The sequence below is a fragment of the Myotis brandtii genome, unplaced genomic scaffold (assembly GCF_000412655.1).
Source record: "Myotis brandtii unplaced genomic scaffold, ASM41265v1 scaffold499, whole genome shotgun sequence".
NCBI classification, from domain to species: Eukaryota; Metazoa; Chordata; class Mammalia; order Chiroptera; family Vespertilionidae; genus Myotis; species Myotis brandtii.
Genome location: NW_005369027.1, coordinates 2,244,618 through 2,266,049, shown reverse-complemented (window position 1 = coordinate 2,266,049; position 21,432 = coordinate 2,244,618). Strand labels below are relative to the sequence as shown.

At 38.3% G+C, this 21,432-nt stretch overlaps 1 protein-coding gene and 1 pseudogene across 6 annotated transcripts in view; both read right to left on the bottom strand.

Moving 5' to 3' along the window:
- Positions 1–411: 411 nt before the first annotated feature.
- CCAR1 (cell division cycle and apoptosis regulator 1) overlaps positions 412–21,432 on the bottom strand; it is a 58,125-nt gene continuing 37,104 nt past the window's right edge. For all 6 annotated transcript variants that reach the window (XM_014548175.1, XM_014548170.1, XM_014548173.1 and 3 more), the window contains 10 exons: positions 19,485–19,670; positions 13,796–13,987; positions 9,581–9,820; positions 9,078–9,189; positions 6,364–6,446; positions 5,588–5,734; positions 3,400–3,520; positions 3,125–3,310; positions 1,463–1,668; positions 412–767 (listed from right to left, as the gene is read on the bottom strand). In XM_014548175.1, coding sequence (XP_014403661.1) covers positions 708–767; positions 1,463–1,668; positions 3,125–3,310; positions 3,400–3,520; positions 5,588–5,734; positions 6,364–6,446; positions 9,078–9,189; positions 9,581–9,820; positions 13,796–13,987; positions 19,485–19,670 — 1,533 coding nt within the window. In that variant the 3' untranslated portion in view covers positions 412–707. The remainder of the gene's footprint in view (positions 768–1,462; positions 1,669–3,124; positions 3,311–3,399; positions 3,521–5,587; positions 5,735–6,363; positions 6,447–9,077; positions 9,190–9,580; positions 9,821–13,795; positions 13,988–19,484; positions 19,671–21,432) is intronic.
- LOC102259733 lies at positions 11,604–13,222 on the bottom strand (annotated as a pseudogene).

Sequence of the window (21,432 nt, the reverse complement as noted above, 5' to 3'; positions counted from 1 at the left end):
ATGAGAGAGAAGCATCGATCAGCCGCCTCCTGCACATCTCCCACTGGGGATGTGCCCGCAACCAAGGTACATGCCCTTGACCGGAATCGAACCTGGGACCCTTCAGTCCCCAGGCCGACGCTCTATCCACTGAGCCAAACCGGTTTCGGCTAAATTGAATTTTTAATGAATGTTTTCAGAGACAGATATTAGAGAAATATCTTTTTATGACAAGTAAAAAAAGTCTGGGTCAAAAACTTGCAAAACTTAAGCAGCATGCTATTTTATGATTTATACTAAAATTTTAAAATACTAAAACTTAAAAAAATTCTATAAATAAAATTACCGCAATTTTCTAGGCTTTTTTTTTTTTCCTCTCTCTTCTCTCTTTTCCCCCCTAGGTATTTTAATAAAAGACATTTGGTAATTAAATTCTACTGTCAATTAAACTGATGAAGTTTATTGGTGTTAAAACTATAACAAAGTTGATCCTAAAACATTTTGCAATGCAAAATTATTTCACTCAAGGAGTGTTTAATAATTTGAATGCCAGGAATTACAAGCAATTTTCAAAAGCAGACTCTCACATTCATAAAACTTTATACATCGTTTGTACTAACAGATATTTATACTACTAAAATCAAACATGCATCACTTCCAAACATTCTTGTATCATGATTTTTTATATTACATTATTTAACACCATTCCTTCGTCACTACATGTATTATCATACACTTGCACCATTTTCCTTGGATTTCTGATCTTTATCTTCACTCTTCACATTATCCTATATAAAATAACAGACAAGGAAAAAGTATATTTTATTAGAGTCTCTTAAATGTAACTATAACAAGTAATAAACGTTAGTAAACAGAGATACTCCATTTTAATATCTATGGAAAATTGACCCTGTGGGGCAACTATGTTCAAATCTTTAAATTCTATGCAGAATGGCTTCTAGTATTTGAGAAAGCCATCTGAGCCCTGAGAAATGAGAAGTTCTAAGGAATAACAGTAGTGAATTCCTTACACTATAGCTTTTTTTCTTCTTGTTCCGAAAGAGAAAAAAGATTGTAGATCTCTATTATTGAAGTTAGTTTAAAATGGCATTGAATTACTGGATTTTTTCCCTAGTAACAAAAGAGTACTAGTAAATTAATTTTGAGAGTGCCAAAGAGCTTCTCAACTCTGCCCAAAAGTAAATGGGTTTTAAAAAGAAAAGAGTGGTTTTATCTTCCTCAAATTCAAATTCACTGAGGAATACAAATAACATTTGCTATAGGAAATCTGTTCACGTAAACCATGTTGACATCCTGAGTAGGTTTTAGAAAAATATGACATTTAGGGAATTGCTTTTGAACAATCTGATGAAGGGCAGAACGCTACCATTATTTGCTCCTAGAAAAACCACCAAGAAATAGTGTGAAATAGATTAAAAAACTGGAATAAATTATGAAAACATTGAAAGTACAAACTACTAACCTTGTTGAGAACAGTGTGGATTTCATCCATTACTGTGGATAAGTTTCTGATTGTCTTATTCAGTTGGTTTTCAAATTGCAAATTCATATTTTCTGAAATCTTTAAGTTATCTTGTAACTGACTCAGGTCCTTTTTAACTTCTCTGAGTTCACCAGAGAGGCTTTTGTTGGAATTCTCCAAATTTAATATGGTTTTTTCATCTTCATCTATTAAAAAATGCATATGATATTCCTTAAAATAGCCCACAAATATCAATTTCAAAAATTACAAAGCAAACTGCAATACTAACTTAAGTTTTATATAAGTATTACTTCTAAAATCCAGGTTCCATTTTTTTTTTTTAAAGATCAGATGTTTTTCTTTTTTTTTTTTAAATATATTTTATTGATTTTTTTACAGAGAGGAGGGGAGAGGGATAGAGAGTTAGAAACACCGATGAGAGAGAAACATCGATCAGCTGCCTCCTGCACACCCCACACTGGGGACGTGCCCACAACCAAGGTACATGCCCTTGACCAGAATCTAACCTGGGACCCTTGAGTCCGCAGGCTGACGCTCTATCCACTGAGCCAAACCGGTTAGGGCTCCATTGTTTTATTTTTTTTAAAAATATATTTTATACAGAGGAAGGGAGATGAAGAGCAGTAGAGAGCTAGGAATATCGATGAGAGAGAAACATCGATTCAGCTGCCTCCTGCACACCCCGCACTGGGGACGTGCCCACAACCAAGGTACATGCCCTTGACTGGAATTGAACCTGGGACCCTTCAGTTGGCAGGCCGACGCTCTATCCACTGAGCCAAACTGGTCAGGGCCAGGTTCCATTTTTAGATGATTGCATAGATTAGACAAAGTAGCAGAAACTAGTCAAAAATAGGAGGATGAAGCCCTAGCCCATTTGGCTCAGTGGACAGAGCATCGGCCCTCGGACTGAAGGGTCCTGGGTTCGATTCCGGTCAAGGGCACGTACCTTGGTTGCAGGTTCCCGGCCCTGGTCGGGGCATGTACAGGAGACAACCAATTGATGTGTCTCTCTCACATCAATGTTTCTGTCTCTCCTCCTCCCTTCCACTTTCTAAAAATCAATGGAAAAATATCCTTGGGTTGCCCTAGTCGGTTTGGCTCAGGGGATATAGCGTTGGCCTGTGGACTGAAGGGTGCCGGGTTGGATTCTGGTCAAGGGCACATGCCAGGTTGCAGGCTCAATCCCCAGTGTGGGGCGTGCATGATTCTCTCTCATCATTGATGTTTCTATCTCTCTCTCCCTTCCTCTCTGAAATCAATAAAAATATATTTTTAAGAACCAGCAAAAAACTAACAAAAACCTGAACATACACATGAAGATCTAAAATTAAGTCTCATATAGCTAAGCAATTTCTTACATTTAACCAAAATGGTCAAAAGTAAAGTTAAATCATGTGGCCTAGACTAAAATATATGATATATAATATGTAAAGGCATGTATGTATCTACACAAATATAGGGTCCCCCAAAAATATATACACACACTCTGAATAATTATAAAGGCAGTATTTATTAAACTACCTTTCATGTTCAAAGTTGAGCTACCAGCTGTTTAAGTGTGTATACATTTTTTGGGGACACCCTGTATATAGCCCAATAGGGTGTTAGAAGTACTGACACATCCAATTCTGTTCTTACCTGTTTTTTCTTCTAGTAACTGTAGCTTCTGCTCTACTTCAGCTCTTACTTTTTCACTCTTTTCCAATTTTTGCAACAGGCTTCCTACATCTACCATTGCACCATTGTAAACAATAAGGCCAACATTTTCTTCCACATCCTTTGATTCCTGTTTTACTGTTGGTGTTGGAAGTAATAACCTGTTTCCTATAATATAAAAGGTACCATATTTTACTTTTTCTTTAACTAATAATACAATTATATAGTGGCACAATTTTAAAATAATACTCGCAAACCTAGCATATCTTCTTGCAGTGCTTCACACTCCTCATGGTTTTCTTCATCTTTTGAGGTATCTGTTAATTTCCGATAAAAGCAAGATTCACGGAGTACTACTTTATTAAGAAGCTTCTTTACCTGTTATATAAGTAAAAAAGTTACAAAGATGAAAATAATTTTTTTACTCCCCTTGAACAAAAACTGTGTTTTCTCAGGTACTCAGTCTCAATGAGAGCACTTAATCTTTGAACTATCTTCCATAGAAACTTAAAATCCCAATTATAATTTGAAAAACCTTTTTTAAACTATTATTATTTTTGTTAATCCTCACCTGAGAATATTTTTCCATTGATTTTTAGACAGAGTGGAAGACAGGGGGAGAGACAGAGAGAGAGAGAGAGAGAAACATCAATGTGAAAGAGACACATTGATTGGTTGCCTCCTGCATACACCCCGACCAAAGCTGAGGATCGAGCCTGCAACCAAGGTATACATGTCCTTGACCAGAATCAAACCCAGGACCCTTTAGTTCACAGGGCTGATGCTCTATCCACTAAGCCAAACAGCTAGGGTTGAAAATTTTTTGTTAAAAACAAAAGTCTAATGCTGAAAGAAAAACTAACATAAATTATATGTACAAAGACAGTTATTATAATACTAGTACTTACTAGAGGCCCAGTGCATGTATTTGTGCACCAGTAGGGTCCCTCGGCATGGCCTGCGGGGATTGGGCCGAAACCGGCTCTCTGACATCCCCCAAGGAGTCCTGGATTGCAAGAGGGTGGTTCTCAGGTGATGCACCCTGGAATTGGGCTCCCTGCTCTGATTTCGGGTGCGTCACCCGAGAACCACAGCTGCCAAGTCACCACAGCTCAGCAGCTCCTGCGTTAAGTGTCTGCCCACTGGTGGTCAGTGCGCGTCATAGCTACCGGTTGGCTGGTCGAACAGTTGGCCGGTTGCTTAGGCTTTTATGTATAGACTAGAGGCCTGGTGCATGGATTTGTGCACACTGAAAGTAAATTAATTAGAAGGTGGCAGGTGGGGTGGGATTGGGCAAGACAGGCTGGACACTCCCTGGAGCCAACCTCTCACGGTCCCTCCCCAGCCGGTGACACCTGGGGCCGTGCCAGGGCTCAAAGGGCGTCTGTAGAGTGAGCGGGGTCCCTCTGGCAGGTGGGGTCCCTTGGCCTGGCCTGCAGGGATCGGGCCAAAACCAGCAGCCCAATATCCCTTGAGGGGTCCCAGAGTGCAAGAGGGTACTCTGCAAAGTTGCTGTTCCTCAGCAGCTCCTGCATTGAGCATCTGCCCCTGGTGGTCAGTGCACGTCATTCCTACCAGCCAGTCAGCCAGTCGCTTAGGCTTTTATATATATAGATAGAATGTACAAGGATGTTTATTATAGCATAGTTTGCAATTCTTTGAAATTTTTAAAAAATTCTTTATAGTTTAAAATATTACATGTGTCTCCTTTTTCCCCCATTGACCTCTCCCCGGCTGTTTCCACCCCCTAGCACATACCCTCACTCATCTACTGTCTGTGTCCATGGGTTCTGCTTATATGCATGCATACAAGTCCTTTGGTTGATCTCTTACCCACCCCCTCCTTCCCTCTTAGTTTGCAATTCTAAAAAATTGAAAGCCAGCCAGCAACTGTGACTAGTTAAAGGCAATTATGCACATCTACATCATGTAATATTAAACAGTCATAAAAAGAATAAAGTGGGACTCTATTTTCATGGTAGAATGCCTATGATAGATTGTTAAATGGAAAAAAAGTTGTCTATCAATATCTATCAAATGATTTCATACATATTGGATGGGAATTAGGAGAGGGGACATTGAACTTTTTAAAAACGTATTTTTATTGATTTCAGAGAGGAAGGGAGAGGGAGAGAGAGATAGAAACATCAAGGACAAGAGAAAATTATTGATCGGCTGCCTCCTGCACATCCCCTACTAGGGATCAAGCCTGCAACCCAGGTTTGTGCCCTTGACCGGAATCAAACCCGGTACCTTTGACGCCCTATCCACTGAGCCAAACCGGCTAGGGCGACATTTAACTTTTTTATACATTTCATAACTGCTTGACTGTACTACTATATTTAATACATATATACTGTATTGCTTTTATACTTAAAAAATCTAAGAGATAAAAAAAAAAAGTTACTTAAAAATGCTCTTCATTTTAAATATTCACAAGATTACCTGAGCCCGAGAAAGATGTAGTCCAAGAGTATAAAGTATTTCTTCCAAATCCTTTTCAAGAAGATAACCACAATGACTTTGATCAAAATAAACAAATGCCATTAACAGATCCCTGTTAACTGTGATCATCTGAGTCTTTTCTTTTTCCTAAAGAGAATATAGAAGACATAGCATATAATTTTTACCCCTGAAAAGTGAGAAATTGAGACTATGTCCATATAATAACAAAAATTGGAAAACACCTTTACCTCATCTTAGCTCAAATAAGTTGATATCTGGTTTATGTGTATGGGAGAAAGGAATAAGATATACTGGTTATCTGACATAACCACAAATATAAAAATAGCAGAATTTTGCTCTGAGTGGTAATATATAGATATAACAAGGACCAATAAACTTCATAACTATGTTATCCTACAGGGGGAGCTCCGCTCAGCCACAAGCCGGGCTGATGGCTGTGAGCGCAGTGGTGTGGTGATGGCGGGAGCCTCTTCCGCCTCCTCCGTAGCCTTATCTGCAGTCAGACATCCCCTGAGGGCTCCCAGGTTGCCAGAGGGATGTCTGACTGCCAGTTTAGGCCCGATCCCCCAGGAAGCGAGCCTAAACTGGCAGGTGGACATCCCCCGAAGGGTCCTGGACTGTGAGAGGGCTGAGGGGACCCTCCTCGCCCAGTGCACAAATTTTCGTGCATCAGGCCTCTAGTGTTTAGTAATAAGCCTGGATTATGTAAGAAATGGAATTATCACATTATAAAGAACACAGTAAACAATAAATACCTTATCTTTAGAGGGTCTCTCCTTGCAGTACCTGTTGATATCTCTTTTGTCATCTCGTTTGTTTATTTCTTCCTCATCCCGATCTGTAAAATAAATACAAGAGTAGCAACAAACTCAATACAGATTTCAATTACAACAGAGACAAAAAATACTTTTCTATTACTAATCAGTTTTCAAATGACACATTAGCAAATGGGATATATTATAGAATTATACCCCTGAAACCTATATCTTATTAACCAATGTAACTCCAATAAATTAAAAAAGAAAGAAAGAAAAAAAAAAAAGACATTTTAGCAAAGAAACACATAAATAAAAATAGTTTGGATTTTGTAAGAAACAATTAAAAACAATAAAAGAATCTTATAAACTGACTAGTGCAAAGAAAAGACTGCCTTTATTTAATCAGATAAAAGAAACTAATTCTATAAATATCTGGATGGCACAATTTTTAAAAACCTGAATTTTATTTATTTATTTATTTTTAATATATTTTATTGATTTTTTACAGAGAGGAAGGGAGAGGGATAGAGAGTTAGAAACATCGATGAGAGAGAAACATCGATCAGCTGCCTCCTGCACACTCCCTACTGGGGATGTGCCCGCAACCAAGGTACATGCCCTTGACTGGAATCGAACCCTGGACCCTTGAGTCCGCAGGCCGATGCTCTATCCACTGAGCCAAACCGGTTAGGGCTAAAAACCTGAATTTTATACACAAAATTGAAAATAACAAATTTAAACAAAACACAGAGCCAAGTATATTTTCTAAAAGCTAAAAGGAGAAATACTTTCAACAATAAATAATTTAAATTAAAAAAACAAAAGCTAAAAGGAGCCCGGCTTGTGTGGCACAGTGGTTGAGTACTGACCTATGAACTATGAGGTCACAGTTTGATTCCCGGTCAGGGCACATGCCATGCCTGGTTGCAGGCTTGATCCCCAGTGTGGGGCATGCAGGAGGCAGCCCTCTCATCACTGATGTTTCTATCTCTCTCTTCGTCCCTCCCTCTCCCTTCCTCTCTGAAATCAATAAAAATATATTTTTTTAAAAGTTAAATTGTATACTTAAAATGAGTGAGTTTTGTGGTATATATTGGCAAGCTCAAACTGTTATTAAAAAACCTAGAAAATTAACAGTGGAACTTTACAGGTACTTTATGGCTGGCATCTATGTCTGGTTAGGTAATCTATTGTAAAGTATTTTGAATATCATTCCTATTGGTAAAAGTTTGATTTAAAACTTGGGTGATATCTTTCAACCTGGCTGCAGCGATCAGGGAAGCCAAGAAGGGCACTTACAAGTACATCCAGGAAGAAGCAGTCTGATATAATGCGCTTTCTTCTCAGGGTGCACTGCTGGCGGTACTGCCAGCTCTCTGTTCTCCACCTGGCCTCATAAAGCTGGGATACAAGGCCATGCAAGGTCATGTCATAGATCAGATTCATGAGCACAGTGGTGGCCACAAACGCTCAAGTCCTAAGGGTGCAACCTAGGGCAAGACTGTCCATCATATCATGGTGGTAACCAGCTAAAATTTGCTGGAAGCCTTCAGTCTACTTCTGAGGAAGAAGCTGGGTGGCACTGTGGGGCCCTGAGAGTCTTGAATTCTAACTGGTTTGGTGAAGTTCAATGCACAGATTCGTTGAGGTTACCCTCATTGATCCATTCCATAAAGCCAGACATCCTGACACCCAATGGGTCACCAAGCTGTCTGCAAGCACCATTATTGGTGGTTCTTGTTGTGCAGTTTGGAGAAGGTGCAATACTCTTCAACTCCACTGTTACCACTAATATATGTTTGCAAAATTTTTACCTAATAAACAATTAGGTAAAAAAAAAAAAAAACAGCAAAAAAAAAACTTGGATGTATAATCGTCTTCATAATATTTGAAAAATGCAAAAATCAGCCCTAGCCAGTTTGGCTCAGTGGATAGAGCGTCAGCCTGTGGACTGAAGGGTCCCAGGTTTGATTCCGGTCAAGGGCACATGCCTGGGTTGTGGGCTCGGTCCCCAGTAGGGGGTGTGCAGGAGGCAGCTGATTGATGATTCTCTCTCATCACTGATGTTTCTCTCTCTCTCCTTCTCCCTTCCTCTTTGAAATCAATAAAAATATATATATAAAAAAGAAAAATGCAAAAATCAGTTTTCTTTTTTTAAATATATTTAAATCTCTCACCTAAAAATAAAATTACTTAATATAAAGATTTTTTCACTAAAGAATAGTTTGTATTCTAAAAAATATTAAAATTATAGATTTCAAAGATAAAGTTACTAAACAACAAATATATTTTTTATACTAAGAAGAAATGAATTTTTATTGTTGACAGTATCACAATGTCTCCCATTGTCCCACACGTTGGCCTGCCTCCATTCAGTCCCTATCCCACTCCACAACTTCACCACACTATTGTTTGTATCTATGGGCTACATATAAGTATATTTTCTTTTTAAAAAATAATATATTTTTATTGATTTCAGAGAGGAAGGGAGAGATAGAATCATCAATGATGAGAGAGAATCACTGATCTGAGAATCACTAATCGGCTGCCTCCTGCATGCCCCCTTCTGGGGATCTAGCCCGCAACCTGAGCATGTGCCCTTGACTGAAATCGAACCTAGGACCCTTCAGTCCACAGGCCGATACTCTATCCACTGAACCAAACCATCCAGGGCTGTATATACGTTCTTTAGAAATAAATTTGAATCATACCATCTTCTTCATCCTCAGCTTCTTCTGCTTCCATTGGATCATATTCATCTTGATTATTATCTTCTTCAGTTTCATCATCATCTTTAGAATCATCTTTTCTTTTATCTTCTTTCTGTAATTTAAAATACTTTAAAATTAATATGCAAAACATCTTGCCAAATATCGACTTAGAACAAACAAAAAAATTAAATCCGCTAAACTTACTTGAGGTAGAATCACATTAAATATTTATTACAATAATACACTTTAAGAATAAACTGCCATTCACAATATATGTAAATCAAATCATGCTGTCTGGCTTAAACAAAAAGAATAAACTATAAAACTAGTTACAGATGTTTATATAGGCTTAAGTCAAAGACTTAAATTTCGAATACACTAAAACGTTTGTTTTGCCTTTATGTTTCACTATTCTGATGAAACTCATCATTATTTGTTATATTCTAGAGATTAATTGGAAAACTTCTAAATTAGGTTTGGTGGTCAGAGAAATTATTACAGACCTTCTTTTCATCTCTATCTTCTTTCTTATCTTTATCATCCCCCAATTTTCTTAGTTTGGGTTTTGGCTCATCAATTTCATCATCTCTTTCTTCTTTTTTATCTTTTCTCTCATCTCTTTTGCTTTTCTTTTCCTTTTCTTTTTTGTCCTCTTTCTCAGGAAGAGATAATAATGATTTGTATATTCTGACACCAAAATCTCTTTGAAGCATTTCATTGAAAAGTTCTGCAAATAATGAAACCTATAAAAAGATACCAACAGTAATCCAGACAACTTTAATAGAAATACTGAAAAAAATCCAGTACAGTCAGTAATTTGTCAAATAACTTGCAATATCTAACAATTAATGTGCACTAAAAACAGTTATAATTGATGTCAATGATGTTGAGAAGCCTCAAAATCCTCAAAAATTCTTCTGAAGATATAAATACTATGTTTAGTATCCTTTTGGTCAAATATTATTTTTAAAAAACAAAAGTATGCTATAGAAAATCAGGTGTAGAAAAAAAAAGAATCTCTACTACCTTATACAATTAATCTTCATGATAAATGTACTTTATTCATTTACCCAAGTTTTTTTGTTTTGTTTTTTTTAATGAAATGCCTCCTGTGTACCAGGAACTGTTCCAGGCACTGGGGATATAGTGTGAAGAAAGTAGATAAGCATGGCCAGTGTGGCTCAGTGGTTGAGTATCAACCCATGAACCAAGAGGTCACCAGTTCAATTCCCAGTCAGGGCACATGCCCAGGTTTTGAGCTCAATCTCCGGTATTGGTTTACAGGGGGCAGCCACTGGATGATGTTTCTCTCTCTCATCAATATTTCTATCTCTCTATCCCTCTCCCTTCCTCTCTTTCTAAAAATCAATAAAAACATTTTATTTTATTTATTTTTTTTTAAAAATAAAATTGTGGCCCTGACCGGTTTGGCTCAGTGGATAGAGTGTCTGCCTGCGGTCCCAGGTTCGATTCCGGTCAAAGGCATTATCTTGGTTGCGGGCACATCCCCAGTAGGGTGTGTGCAGGAGGCAGCTGATCGATGTTTCTCTCTCATCGATGTTTCTAACTCTCTATCCCTCTCCCTTCCTCTCTGTAAAAAACCAATAAAATATACTTTAAAAAAAAAAAGAAATTAGAAACATCGATGAGAGAGAAACATCGATTAGCTGCCTCCCGCACACTCCCTACTGGGGATGTGCCTGCAACCAAGGTACATGCCCTTGACTGGAATCGAACCTGGGACCCTTCAGTCTGCAGGCCGACGCTCTATCCACCAAGCCAAACCAGCCAGGGCAACATTTTATTTCTTAAGAAAGCAGATAAAAATCCCAACTCACATGAGCTAACAACACAGTAAGAGAAAGTGCAGAATAATGAAATTAACATCAAATTATAAGGAAACAAGCAAGATAAAAGCAGAGAGTAATAAGACTATAATCAGAGAAGGCCTCTCTGATCAGCGGGCATTCTAAAAAGTGACTTGAAGGTGATAGGGGAATGCCATATATAGATAGACACTAGAAGAGCATTCCAGGTAAGGGAAACCAATTCAAAATTCTGAGTAGGAAGCATGCATTATTATTTGAGAACACATGGGTAATGAACTTTAGCATACTCAGGAACCTAAAATTATATACTAAATTTCTTATGTAAATATATCTAAAGTTAATTGCTTTCAACAAATTAAATTGAAATGCTAAATATGTAATCTTTGGCAATATATTCAGTATATTTGGTAAAACAGTTTAATCTATTTTCCTGATCATAAAGGATAATACAATGTATTAAAATTGTAATTGATCTTATATTTAAATCATGCTCAGTCATTATACATTTTTAATAAAAATAACTCTATTATTAGTAAAATGACCATTAAAGATGTTTAAAATTCTACTTTCTCTTAACCATTAAACAAAAATCTCCCTTTGGGTAAGTAAATAGCAAGAGGCATATCTTTTCCTTAAAGTTTTCTATTACATAGAGATAAAAAGCAGTATTAAAATGTGCTAGATTAGTACAGAACAGTAACTAGAAGAGCAGAATTAATTCTGCATATCTTTTCATCTACAAGCATTGAAAGACATATATCTACCATTAATATTAAATCAGCTAAATATTTATAATTTTAATGATAAATGGTTTTTCTTATAGAATAATTTCTTTTAAATTAATATATCAAAATGACTTCTTCATTCTAATAATAGGTTAAAAGGAAACTAACCAGGAGGATATGTTAGGTGGGGAGGAAAAAGAAAGGACCATTTTGTTAGCAAAGGGCTGTTTCACAAATTATTTTGTTTCCACCAGAGTAGCATTAATTTGGGAGCCTCTTACAGCATTAGTTAGATATACAGTACACACTTTACTTTTGCACCATAAATTTTATTCCCGATGCAGAACAGATTCCTTCCATTCCCCCAAATGAATCACATGCTGCCCTGGAAATCTAGGAGATTCTCCCACCATCTCTGGGGAAGGAGTAAGAAAGGCATGTGCTGGGGACGAGGAACACTGCAGTTCCCCAGACAACTTATCTTCCCCTTCTCACTGAGGATAGCTGCTCCCCACTAATTAGTCTTCTCACCTACTCATCCCTTTTTAAAAAAGCAACTTCACTATTGAAAAACAATAAACACCTTAAGTATGAAGGAGGGGTCCCGGGCTGGGACACCAGGACAAGGATCACCAATGGAAGAGGAAAGGGGGGTAGAGGAGGAGTCATCACTGTTTCTGCTGCAGGGTCTCCTTCCTCACTACATTCTGTAGTAACTGCATGTCCACCTCATGTGCAGGCAATTGCACATAGCGGACCACTGAGCCCCGGATGAAGCAGTTCTTCACCGGTAATATGTGAGGGTATTTCTCAGGGTCTGTGACACTGATGTCGGTTAGTTTGATGTTGAGATACTGATCCACAGAATGGAGGATCTCACCGATGCTCAGGTCATTTTTGAGTTCCACGACCACATCCTTGCCCACAAGGGACTTGAAAAATAGAAGAGGAGGGCTGCGGGCCAGACCTGGAAAGCGAGGGCCTGATGCCGTGGGCCAGAGGCCAGGTGGGAACCAGAGCGCGAGCCAGAGCATGGGACAGCGTGGGGCGGGGTGTGGCGTGGCAGGGAGCGCCTCGGGGAGCTTACAGTGCAGAAGGGGGCTACAGTACACACTTTATAAGCAGTAGGTAATATAAAATATTTTTTCCCTTATTTCTTGAATGACTACTACATGGAGAATACTACTATGAGTTAAATTTATGGCAATTGGTGACAAAAATATCAGATAGATAACATTTAAGGATATTAGCTTACTGGAATTATTAATGTATCAAAAATTATAAATATTTAAACATATGTAACATTTCATATTAAGACCAATATGCATGCATTTCATGTTTTCTAACTACCTCAGTAATCTATATGTGCTTGCAAATGTCTCTAGTTTAAGCATTTTACTTCATTTTCATCTAACCATTTGGTGGACAATGACTTCTTGGGTCAAATAAGTATGACTGATTTTTCCAATACAATATATAAACTAAAACAAGGTGAGATATGTTGGTAAGACACAATAATTGAACATGATTATTATTTTTACAGGCTATTAAAAATTTAATATTTTCAGATACTTTATATTGTTTTATTCAAAGAATAAAACCATCATTTGCTTAAGGATAAACATCTTCAATTGTTTCAAAAAATGATAAGCTGTATGTTGTAAAGCTGCTCTAAAATAATGGTACAAAGAAATAGATTCATGTTAAAAAGATGAACCTCAATTAGTGTATCTTACACCTCAATCAATCACAAATTAAATTTTCAATGCCATTAATTAGTATTACAATTCTAGAGTAAGTAATAAAGCATTGCCTCATTTCCAAGAGAGGCAATTAGATATTATGTATCACGTACCTCTGATATCCTGAGGAAACATACCACTACCTTATGAAGTAGTCTTAGGAAAAAAAGAAATTGAACCTGACTTAAGATCATCAATTTACAGGAAGTACAAAGGCCAGAACAAACATTTAAAATATGCCATAGGAATGCAATCAGCAAAAGTGGGTCTGTGAAAAATCACCTGGTTTTATTTCTCCCCCAAAATAACAAATTGCAAGGAAAAAAACAAAAAACAGAATAAAAAAGGACCTTGAAATTTAAGATATATTACCCAAATTGTGTGGCTCTCATTTGGATCCCAATTCAAACTTAAATCAGTACCTCAAATGAATGTTCTTTATTATCTTCTAATCTGTAGTCCAAAAGTACGCTCAGAGACATGATGCTACAATCAAACTTGCCACTTTTTGCAGCCCAATTTGGATGTACAATAATGGCTGGTTCATCAGGCAAAATATATCTTCTTTCCCGACGCTGGCGTTCCATTTCCTCTTGACGTTTTCTTTCTTCTTCCTAAGTATTTGAAATTTTAAGTAAAGGTTAAATTTCTGTGTACAATATGTACATACAGTTGACCCTTGAACAATATGATATGAATTGCACAGGTGCACTCATTTGTTAATTTTTTTCAATACCTATAATGTTTTTATCCCTGGCTGGGAGTCTGAGGATATGGAGGGCCAACTGTATGCACTGATCTAAGACATTTTATTTAGAAGACTTGAGTACCCATGGATTTTGGTATCCACAGTGGTTCCTGGAACTAATCCCCAAAATATATCAAGGGCAGCAAGCTTTTAGGGAGTCAAAAGTTGTATAAAGATTTTTTAAAATCGATTTTTAGAGAGGAAGGGAGGGAGAGAAGGAAGGGGAGAGAGGGAAAGAGGGAGAGAGAAAAACATTGATTTGCTGTTCCATTTATTCATGTATTCACTGGCTGCTTCTTTTATGTACCTTGATGGGAGAATGAACCCACAACCTTGGCTACTAGGACAACCCTCTAACCAACTGAGTTACAGCCAGGCCTCTGAACACAGATTTTTGACTGAGCAGGAGCTGGTGCCCCTAGAACCAATATTGTTCAAGAGTCAACTGTAATCAAATGTATACCATGTAAAGAAAAAATTCCCTGACTACTTCTGATGATTACTCCAACCCTAAGGGCTGAGAATGGAGAAAAATTCAAATTTACTAAGTCTTAGCTGTTTTTATGGCTCTTTCTTTGTATTTCCCAGCATAAGAAATTACCTGTGAAGAGGGGGGAAAACACCTATGTTAATGTTACATACAGTAAATCAGGGGATTTTGGGAAAATACTGGTGGTAGCACGGTTTCTGGATCTTCCTGAATCCGCACAATTAAAAAGAGATAGAGCCCTAGCTGGGTTGCTCAGTGGATAGAGTGTTGGCCCCTGGACTGAAGAGTTGCAGGCTCGATCCCCGGCCCAGGTGGGGAGGCGGTATGGGAAGCAACCAATCAATGTGTCTCTCTCACATCAATGTTCCTCTCTCTGTGCCTCTCCCCCTCCCTTCTACTCTCTCTAAAAATCAATGGAAAAAAATCCTCGAATAAGGATTGACAACAACAACAACAAAAAAGAGATACCAAATCATCTAGATACCAAAACCAAAATCCATGCACATTCACAACAAAACAAGGTAACAAAGTATCTCCATTAATCCCAATGTACAAGAGGGTGAAAAAAAGCCCCAAGAACCAGATCTGTTCCTGGTGTCCGTGTATGGGGAAGGCAGAAGGAAGTAATGGAGTTGTCCTGAAGGATCTAAGGACAGGAAAACACGAAATACTCCAAAGGGAAAGAAAAAACAATAGTCAACAGGCATTCAACTGGAAACCGAAGTAGGTCAATTAAAAACAGCAGCTCAAATTAGGCAAAGTTCTACTTCCAACAATAGTGAGTTAAGACCTGAAAGGGTCTAGAACAGCCGTGGGCAAACTACGGCCCGCGGGCCCTTTTTTAAATTAATAAAACCAAAAAAAAAAAAAAAAAGACCATACCCTTTTATGTAATGATGTTTACTTTGAATTTATATTAGTTCACACAAACACTCCATCCATGCTTTTGTTCCGGCCCTCTGGTCCAGTTTAAGAACCCATTGTGGCCCTCGAGTCAAAAGTTTGCCCACCCCTGGTAGAACATTCTAGCCCTATAAACCTACAAAGCTGATTTATCAGGGCACTCTTCCAGCACAGGGCCCCACACTGAGGAGAAACATCTGGGAGTAGAATCAATACTGAGCCAGAGAGGGACAACAGAGACCTGGGAAGAGAAGGTCCGGTGTGGCTCAGTTAGTGGGGCCTTGTCCTGTGCACCAAAAGGTTGTTGGTTTGATTCCCAGTTTGGGCACATGCATGGTTTCAGGCTCCATCCCAGGTAAGGGGCATGCAGGAGACAGCCGATTGATGTTTCGCTTGAACATTGATGTTTATGTCTCTCTCTCTCTCCCTCCCTCCATCCCTACCCCACCCTTCCTCTCTGTAAATCAATTTAAAAAATCTTAAAAAAGAAAAACTGACAGGGCAATAGAGAAATCTCAGAAAGGAAGCCATCATATTGCTTGACAGAATAAGAAAACAACAGAACATAGAGCTCCGTGAAGTTAGAAGCTATCTGAAGCAACCTCCTTCTATTCAAATTTTAAGTAAACTAAATTCACATAAATAAGTGCAACGGAAGGTCAATTCCATACAAAGTTACTATTTTTTTTTTTAAAGGAGCAGAATTAGATCCCTACAGGCAATGAAAGTAGGCCAAAAAGACATTAAGAAACTATTAACAAGGCATGAAAGAACAACAAGAATTTTAAAAGTAAAAAATAAGGTGCTAACATTAAAGAAACAATTAGAAAAAAAAGTTTCAGAAATTTAAGAATAAAACCAGAAGAAACATAAAAGCAAATAAATTCAAGAAATAATGCCTTAAGATAACAGAAAAAGGAACTTACTTTTTCACAGCAGTATTATTCACAATAGCTGAGAGATGAAAACAATCCCCAATACCCATAAACAGATGAATAATAAACAAAATGTGGTATACTAGTATATACAGACCATGCAACATTATTCAGCCTTAAAAAAGAAATGAAGTTCTGATACATGCTACAACATTGAAAACATTATGCTGAGAAAAGTCAGACACAAAAGGACATCTACTAAATACAGGCAAATTCATAGTAATAGAAAGCACAATAGAGGTTCTAAGGCAGCAGTTCTCAACCTGTGGGTCGCAACCCCCTTGGGGGTCGAACGACCCTTTCACAGGAGTGGCCTAACCATCGGAAAACACATCTATAATTAAATATTGTTTTTGTGATTAATCACTATGCTTTAATTATGTTCAATTTGTAACAATGAAAATACATCCTACATATCAGATATTTACATTACGATTCATAACAGTAGCAAAATTACAGTTATGAAGTAGCAACGAAAATAATTTTATGGTTGGGGGTCACCACAACATGAGGAACTGTATTAAAGGGTCGCGGCATTAGGAAGGCTGAGAACCACTGTTCTAAGGGATTGGGGGAGAGAGGTTGGAGAGTTAATATTGTTTGGGATAATGATTAAGTTTCTGGAAATGTAGAGTGGTGACGGTTGCACTTAATGCCACTGAACTATACACTAAAAAATGGTATAAGATAATTTTCATGTATGTATATTTTATCACACACAAAAAAGTTTGTTAAAGAGAAACTTTCCTGGAAAGTCAAAATTACATATTAAAAGAGCACACCATGCCCTAGCTGGTTTGCTCAGTGGATAGAGCGGTGGCCTGTGGACTGAAGGGTCCCAGGTTCGATTCTGGTCAAGGGCACATGCCCGGGGTTGCAGGCTCAATCCCCAGGAGAGGACATGCAGGAGGCAGCCAATCGGTGACTCCCTCTAATCGTTGATGTTTCTATCTCTCTCTCCCTCTGCCTTCCTCTCTGAAATCAATAAAAACATAGTATTTTTTAAAAAAGAGTACACCAAGCATCTGAATAGATTAACCCAGAATGACCAATATCTAACTGCATTTCTAATTAAATGAAAAATTTGTACATCTAGGAAAAATAGCAAGTGATTGCATCAGAAAGCAATTATTACTTTTTGAAAGCAAAACTTTCTCAAAAAGTATATCAAGGAAAATAAATGTGAGCCAAAGATTTTATATTCAGCCCTAGCTGGTTTGGCTCAGTGGATAGAGCGTCAGCCTGCGGACTGAAGGGTCCCAGGTTTGATTCCAGTCAAGGGCACATGCCTGGGTTGTGGGTTCGGTCCCCAGTAGGGGGTTGTGCAGGAGGCAGCTGATCGATGACTCTCTCATCATTGATGTTTCTATCTCTCTCCTCTTCCTTCCTCTCTGAAATCAATAAAGATATATTTTTAAAAATTATTTTTTAATTAAAAATAATTAATATTCAGCAAAACTGATTTTCAAGCAGAAAGGGTATAGTCTAACTGTTATCAACATACAAGGACTTAAATAATAGTACCATGAGCTCTGAGGAATCTAAGAGATGAACTTCAGAGACCATGATAAATGGACTCGTGGTGAGCATCAGATATTTACTTGAAGAACCAAGATTAAATTAGTATTAAAAGACAGTATGGTATGTAATGCTGCATGCTAGAGCAATGTATTTTTAGCACAACATAAAAACAATAAGAAAATAGGACAGAAAATGCAAAAATACTTTCAAACTAACTTTGGCAAGAATATTGATGGTGGTACAATTAGTATTGTGTGTCTGAACATATTCCCATCCACTGGCAAAAAAAGGGACAATGTGAGCTTCAATAAGAATAAGAATTCTCTGGTGAGCATTATGCTAAGCGAAATAAGCCAATCAGAGAAAGATAAATATCACATGATCTTACTCATTTGTGGAATATAATGAACAACATAAACTGATGAACAAAAATAGATACAGAGACAGAGAAGCATCAAACAGATCGTCAAACCTCAGACGGAAGGTGAGGGTGGTGGTGGGGGAGGTAAGAGATCAGCCAAAGGACATGTATTCATGCATATAAACATAACCAATGGACACAGACATAAGGGGGGAGAGGGCATGTGCTGGGAGGTGGGAATGGCCGGGGAGAGGTCAATGGGGGGAAAAAGGAGACATATTAATACTCCAATCAATAAAGAATAAAAAAATAAAAGAATAAGAACTCTCAACAATAAAGGTTAAAAAAATAAGAAATACAGACTTGAAACCCATTCAAATACGATTAAATTCATAATTATACTAAAAACAAACAAACATATAACCATCTGAAGATGACAGGGAACCTAATTCATTATCTTGAAAACTGGATAAAAAGAATCAAACACCGATTCTGCCTTCTATACAGGCCCTTTGTAAACCCAGATTTTGCATCCCTATATTTAACAGTGAATCAAAATATTTGGGGGAGGAGTAGAGTGAAAAAAAATCCCAGACTTCTAAAAAGCAACACTGAAAATTTCCATATGCCAAGACTATGCTGAATTCACTCAAATGAAGTGATGTATACGCATACCCTACTGTAATCTATTTGCAAATACAGGTTGTATGCAAATACTGTCATTTTATATAAGAGACTTGAGCATCCTCAGATTTTGGTATCCATGGGGGTCGTGGAACCAATCCTCCGGGGATACTGAAAGAAGACTGTATTTGAATTAAAAAACTATACCACCAGGAAATCAAATAGATAAGATGAATACGTGAAAATAAAAAAAAACAATTATAATATCACCATTTTCACCTGAAATCTTCCTGTCTTGAACAGTTCAATTCTAAAGCAATTCCTCCAGGCAAAGCAGAAGTCTACAAAAGGAATGGAGGCAGGCAGGCCAGGAGAGCTACAATGACCAGGGCAGATGAGCTGCTCAGTTACCAACAATAAAACCCAAATGGAGCCAAGAATGCATCCAAACAGTGAAACAACGTAGGGTAGGAAGTCAGACCAAAGTGGAGAAAGGTAACAAGTATATTTTAAGTGATTTAGTATGTACCTCTTTATCATCTTCAGATTTCCTATCATCCTCCTCTTCATCTTCTTTTTCAGATTTCTCTAATTCCTTTTGTTCTTCTTTTTGCTCTTCTACTTTAAGTTGCTTTGTCAATCGGGCTATTAACTGGGATTTTAACCCTTTGGAGCTAAGCGTTCGACTTTCTAATTCTTTTCGAAGATCATTTACCTAAATGTACAGAGTATAAAAATACAGGAAAAGAAAACAGGATATTGAAATAGAGAATAAATTGTGCGATTATCACCTAGTCTGATTTTTTAAAATTTTAGTGAAAGGGATACTTATACAGCTCATAAAAGGTTTGTAAAAATGCAAACTGACTAGAACATTTTTGAAAAATAACTTATAACATACATTAAGATGCTTAAAAATAGTTAATGTCTCTGACCCAGCAATTCTAATTTCTGGGAATTCACTCTAAAGAAATAACCTAGACACACAAAAAGAACCAACTTTATACATTCCTTTTCAGAGTCTCTTCCTCCTAAAGAGTCAAGGATCTAAATACCCAATAAAAGGGTAATACTTAAGAAAAAACAGTAAATCAGCTAGATAAAACAGCATACATTTAAAATTAATTACATGGGAAACACTAATATTAATTGAAAAGGATGAGATAGCAACTTTTTATATAACATGATTAGAAGCAACCAATCAATCACAAGCTTATAACCAGAAAAAAAGAATGGCAAAAAATACAACAAAATTTTAAGAGTGGTTATATTTGAATGATAGGCTCAAATAATTTTTTCCTTCTATTTTTCATGTATGCATCAATTTTTAAAACAAGCATGCATTACATTTATAATGAAAATAAACGTAAGTTTTAAAATAAGAAACTTAAGCCCAGCCGATGTGGCTCACTGGATGAATGTCAACCTATGAACCAGGAGGTCACGGTTGATTATGGGTCAGGGCACATGCCCAGGTTGTGGGCTCAATTCCCAGTGTGAGGCATGTAGGAGGCAGCCGATCAATGATTCTCTCTCATAATATATATATATACTAGAAGCCCGGTGCACAAAAATTTGTGCACTCGGGGAGGTCCCTCAGCCCGGCCTGTGCACTCCCACAGTCTGGGACCCCACGGGGGATGTCCACTTGCTGGCTTAGGCCCACGCCTTGGGGGACCGGGCCTAAGCTGGCAGTCAGACATCCCTCTGGCAGCCCAGGAGCCCTCGGGGGATGTCCACTTGCCAACGGGGAGCAGGCCTAAGCTGCAGTCGGACATCCTTAGTGCTGCTGAGGAGGCGGAAGAGGCTCCCGCCATCACCACTGTGCTGGCAGCCGTCAGCCTGGCTTGTGGCTGAGCAGAGCTCCCCCTGTAGGAATGCACTGACTACCAGGGGGCAGCTCTTGCATTGAGCATCTGCCCCATGGTGATCAGTGTGTGTCATAGTGACCAGTCATTCTGCTGTTAGGGTCAATTTGCATATTACCCTTTTATTATATAGGATAGAGGCCTGGTGCATGGGTGGGGGCCGACTGGTTTGCCCTGAAGGCTGTCCTGGATCAGGGTCCCCACTGGGGTGCCTGGCCAGCCTGGGTGAGGGGCTGATGGCTGTTTGCAGGCTGGTCAAGCCCCCAGTGGAGACCCTCACCCCATGGGGGTTTGACCAGCCTGGGTGAGGGGCTGAGGGCTGTTTTCAGGCTGGCCACGGCCGTGGGCTGGAAGCATGTATCTGGGATTTATTTATCTTCTATAATTGAAACTTTGTAGCCTTGAACGGAGCTCAGGACCGGCAGGGCAGGCGGAAAGCTTGGCTTCCTCCATTGCCAGGGGCAACCTAAGCCTCCTGCTTGCTCCAACTCTGTGGCTGCTGGCATCTTAGTTGGGTTAATTTGCATATTCACTCCTGATTGGCTTTGTGGGCATGGCTGGTGGGTGTAGAGAGGTATGGTCAATTTGCATGTTTCTCTTTTATTAGAT